The sequence below is a fragment of the Perca flavescens genome, chromosome 24 (genome assembly GCF_004354835.1).
Source record: "Perca flavescens isolate YP-PL-M2 chromosome 24, PFLA_1.0, whole genome shotgun sequence".
In the NCBI taxonomy this organism is placed as follows: domain Eukaryota; kingdom Metazoa; phylum Chordata; class Actinopteri; order Perciformes; family Percidae; genus Perca; species Perca flavescens.
The window spans coordinates 1,580,053-1,585,052 of record NC_041354.1 but is presented as its reverse complement, the minus strand read 5'-3'; the positions used below and the strand labels follow the sequence as shown (position 1 = coordinate 1,585,052).

The 5,000-nt window shown below is 40.0% G+C and overlaps 1 protein-coding gene across 5 annotated transcripts in view; it reads left to right on the top strand.

Moving 5' to 3' along the window:
* Window positions 1-5,000, top strand: part of mlpha (melanophilin a) — a 35,215-nt gene that overhangs the window by 2,166 nt on the left and 28,049 nt on the right. For all 5 annotated transcript variants that reach the window (XM_028571892.1, XM_028571895.1, XM_028571891.1 and 2 more), the window contains one exon: window positions 313-426. In XM_028571892.1, coding sequence (XP_028427693.1) covers window positions 313-426 — 114 coding nt within the window. The remainder of the gene's footprint in view (window positions 1-312; window positions 427-5,000) is intronic.

Here is a 5,000-nt window from a genome sequence, read left to right as displayed (position 1 = left end):
ATGTATATATACTGTACATGTATATAGAGTATATTTGTGTATATATGTATATAGAGTATATATACTGTATATGTATATAGAGTATATTTGTGTATATATGTATATAGAGTATATGTATATATACTGTATATGTATATAGAGTATATTTGTGTATATATGTATATAGAGTATATATACTGTATATGTATATAGAGTATATTTGTGTATATATGTATATAGAGTATATGTATATATACTGTATATGTATATAGAGTATATGTATATATACTCTATATGTATATAGAGTATGCTGACTTTATGGTGTTATTTCAGCGTGATGGAGCGTAAACTGGATCTGACGCGTCTGACGGACGAAGAGGCCAAACACGTCTGGGATGTGATCCAACGAGACTTCAACCTCCGCAAGAAAGAAGAGGAGAGACTCGGGTACCTGTCTGTCTGTCTGTCTGTCTCTCTGTCTGTCTGTCTGTAGGTCTGTCTATTTGTCTTTCTGTCTGTCTGTCTGTCTCTCTCTCTCTGTCTGACTCTCTTTCTGTCTGTCTGTCCATCTGTCTGTCTCTCTGCACGTCTGTCTGTCTGTCTGTCTGTCTTTCCATCTGTCTGTCTCTCTCTCTGTCTGTCTGTCCATCTGTCTGTCTGTCTCTCTTTCTGTCTGTCTGTCTCTGTCTGTCTGTCTGTCTGCATGTCTGTCTATCTGTGACTGAGTGTCATGTAAACTTAATTAACACTTCACAGTGTGACTGTCATTTAAACTTTATTAACAGAGAGTGTGTGTGTGTGTGTGTGTGTGTGTGTGTGTGTGTGTGTGTGTGTGTGTGTGTGTGTGAGAGTGAACAGATGAGCAGCGTCTGCTGAAAGAACAGTTTGTTCTCAGGGTTTCATGTGACTGAATCATTAAACGTCCACCTCGAGGGCCCCGAACCACGGTTTGAACCCCCCTCACAGAGTCTCTATTGTTATTAGATGTCCCATACGTTCACCGTTCCCACGCCAACATCACCAGCTTCTCCCAAACTCCGTATCTCTCCGTTCCTCCGAGCTAGAAACCATCCTCCACGGTGTGAGCCGCCACTTTAAATGGGGTCCTAATTGAATCGTCATGGTTACAATCACATTACCACAGACAGTTCATTCATTCATTCATTCATTCATTCACAGGCAAACAACATGCTGTCATCGGTCAGCAGAGTTACTGCTCACACTGACATACTCGGATACTTTACTGCAGTAGAAGTACTGAAACACGCTGAGATACTCGGATACTTTACTGCAGTCGAAGTACTGAAACACGGATACTTTACTGCAGTAGAAGTACTGAAACACGCTGACATACTCGGATACTTTACTGCAGTACTGAAACACGCTGAGATACTGAAACACGCTGAAACATACCGGATACTTTACTGCAGTAGAAGTACTGAAACACGGATACTTTACTGCAGTAGAAGTACTGAAACACGCTAACATACTCGGATACTTTACTGCAGTAGAAGTACTGAAACACGCTAACATACTCGGATACTTTACTGCAGTAGAAGTACTGAAAACACGCTAGAAGTACTGAAACACGCTGACATACTCGGATACTTTACTGCAGTAGAAGTATTGAAACACGCTGACATACTCGGATACTTTACTGCAGTAGAAGTACTGAAACACGCTGAGATACTCGGATACTTTACTGCAGTAGAAGTACTGAAACACGCTGAGATACTCAGATACTTTACTGCAGTAGAAGTACTGAAACACGCTGAGATACTCGGATACTTTACTGCAGTAGAAGTACTGAAACACGCTGACATACTCGGATACTTTACTGCCGTAGAAGTACTGAAACACGCTGACATACTCGGATACTTTACTGCAGTAGAAGTACTGAAACACGCTAACATACTCGGATACTTTACTGCAGTAGAAGTATTGAAACACGCTGACATACTCGGATACTTTACTGCAGTAGAAGTACTGAAACACACTGAGATACTCGGATACTTTACTGCAGTAGAAGTACTGAAACACGCTGAGATACTCAGATACTTTACTGCAGTAGAAGTACTGAAACACGCTGAGATACTCGGATACTTTACTGCAGTAGAAGTACTGAAACACGCTGACATACTCGGATACTTTACTGCAGTAGAAGTACTGAAACACGCTGAGATACTCGGATACTTTACTGCAGTAGAAGTACTGAAACACGCTAAGATACTCGAATACTTATATAGACCTTAGTGGTCCCCTAATACTGTATCTGAAGTCTCTTTTATATAGACCTTAGTGGTCCCCTAATACTGTATCTGAAGTCTCTTTTATATAGACCTTAGTGGTCCCCTAATACTGTATCTGAAGTCTCTTTTATATAGACCTTAGTGGTCCTCTAATACTGTATCTGAAGTCTCTTTTATATAGACCTTAGTGGTCCCCTAATACTGTATCTGAAGTCTCTTTTATATAGACCTTAGTGGTCCCCTAATACTGTATCTGAAGTCTCTTTTATATAGACCTTAGTGGTCCCCTAATACTGTATCTGAAGTCTCTTTTATATAGACCTTAGTGGTCCCCTAATACTGTATCTGAAGTCTCTTTTATAGAGACCTTAGTGGTCCCCTAATACTGTATCTGAAGTCTCTTTTATAGAGACCTTAGTGGTCCCTAATACTGTATCTGAAGTCTCTTTTATAGAGACCTTAGTGGTCCCATAATACTGTATCACCATTTCTAGCCACTGGGGGACCATAGGCAGGCTGGGGGAACTCATATTAATGTTAAAAAACCTCATAAAGTGACATTTTCATGCCATGGGATCTTTTAATTTTACAATATTTTTTCTTGAAAAATACATAATTATTTCCTAAAATATTATGACTTTTCTTCTTGAAATATTACGACTTTTTGTTGAAATATTACAACGTTTTGTTCTTAAAGTTTCAACCTTTTTTTTTTCTCCAAATATTCTGACTTTTTTTCTTGGAATATTTTGACTTTATAAGTAAAAAATGTTTCATCTGTAAAGTGACTAAAGCTGTCAGACAAATATAGTGCAGTACAGAGTACAATATTGACCTCTAAGTAGTGCAATAAAAAGTACTCCGTTACATTCCAGCAGCGCTTCTCTCTCAGGAGACACTAACATTTTTAATGTGAAGTCTTTAACTCAGACTCTGGTCAGAACAACAGAAAAATCTGTTCTTCTGTCTCTCTGAGTTTGCCCCCGGGGCAGCTGGGAGTTGGAGTCTTTGGTGCGGAACACAGAGAGCGTCTTTGTGAGCTTCCTGTTGTCTCCTGCAGACTTTGGTCCGTGTGACAGAGTCGTGATCGGCTGCAACAACGACGTCTTTCACGCTCGCATTCCCCCAAAACTTCACGTGAACCAGTCGACTCACACACACATGATGTCATATCTTCATACATCCAGCACTCGGTGTACTCATCTCTCAACACATGATGTCATATCTTCATACATCCAGCACTCGGTGTACTCATCTCTCAACACATGATGTCATATCTTCATACATCTCGGTGTACTCATCTCTCAACACATGATGTCATATCTTCATACATCCAGCACTCGGTGTACTCATCTCTCAACACATGATGTCATATCTTCATACATCCAGCTTTTCGGTGTACTCACCTCTCAACACATGATGTCATATCTTCATACATCCAGCACTCGGTGTACTCACCTCTCAACACATGATGTCATATCTTCATACATCCAGCACTCAGTGTACTCATCTCTCAACACATGATGTCATATCTTCATACATCCAGCACTCGGTGTACTCACCTCTCAACACATGATGTCATATCTTCATACATCCAGCACTCAGTATACTCACCTCTCAACACATGATGTCATATCTTCATACATCCAGCACTCAGTATACTCACCTCTCAACACATGATGTCATATCTTCATACATCCAGCACTCGGTGTACTCACCTCTCAACACATGATGTCATATCTTCATACATCCAGCACTCAGTGTACTCACCTCTCAACACATGATGTCATATCTTCATACATCCAGCACTCAGTGTACTCATCTCTCAACACATGATGTCATATCTTCATACATCCAGCACTCGGTGTACTCACCTCTCAACACATGATGTCATATCTTCATACATCCAGCACTCAGTATACTCACCTCTCAACACATGATGTCATATCTTCATACATCCAGCTTTTCGGTGTACTCACCTCTCAACACATGATGTCATATCTTCATACATCCAGCACTCGGTGTACTCACCTCTCAACACATGATGTCATATCTTCATACATCCAGCACTCGGTGTACTCACCTCTCAACACATGATGTCATATCTTCATACATCCAGCACTCGGTGTACTCACCTCTCAACACATGATGTCATATCTTCATACATCCAGCACTCAGTGTACTCACCTCTCAACACATGATGTCATATCTTCATACATCCAGCACTCAGTGTACTCATCTCTCAACACATGATGTCATATCTTCATACATCCAGCACTCGGTGTACTCACCTCTCAACACATGATGTCATATCTTCATACATCCAGCACTCAGTATACTCACCTCTCAACACATGATGTCATATCTTCATACATCCAGCACTCAGTATACTCACCTCTCAACACATGATGTCATATCTTCATACATCCAGCACTCAGTATACTCACCTCTCAACACATGATGTCATATCTTCATACATCCAGCACTCAGTGTACTTACCTCTCAACATATGATGTCATATCTTCATACATCCAGCACTCGGTGTACTCACCTCTCAACACATGATGTCATATCTTCATACATCCAGCACTCAGTATACTCACCTCTCAACACATGATGTCATATCTTCATACAGAAACATGTTAGTTTACATCCAACACTCATTCTTCTTAAGTTTGCAACTTTTTTCATTGAAATATTGTGACTTTTTTCATTGAAATATTGTGACTTTTTTCATTAAAATATTGTGACTTTTTTCATTGAAATATTGGG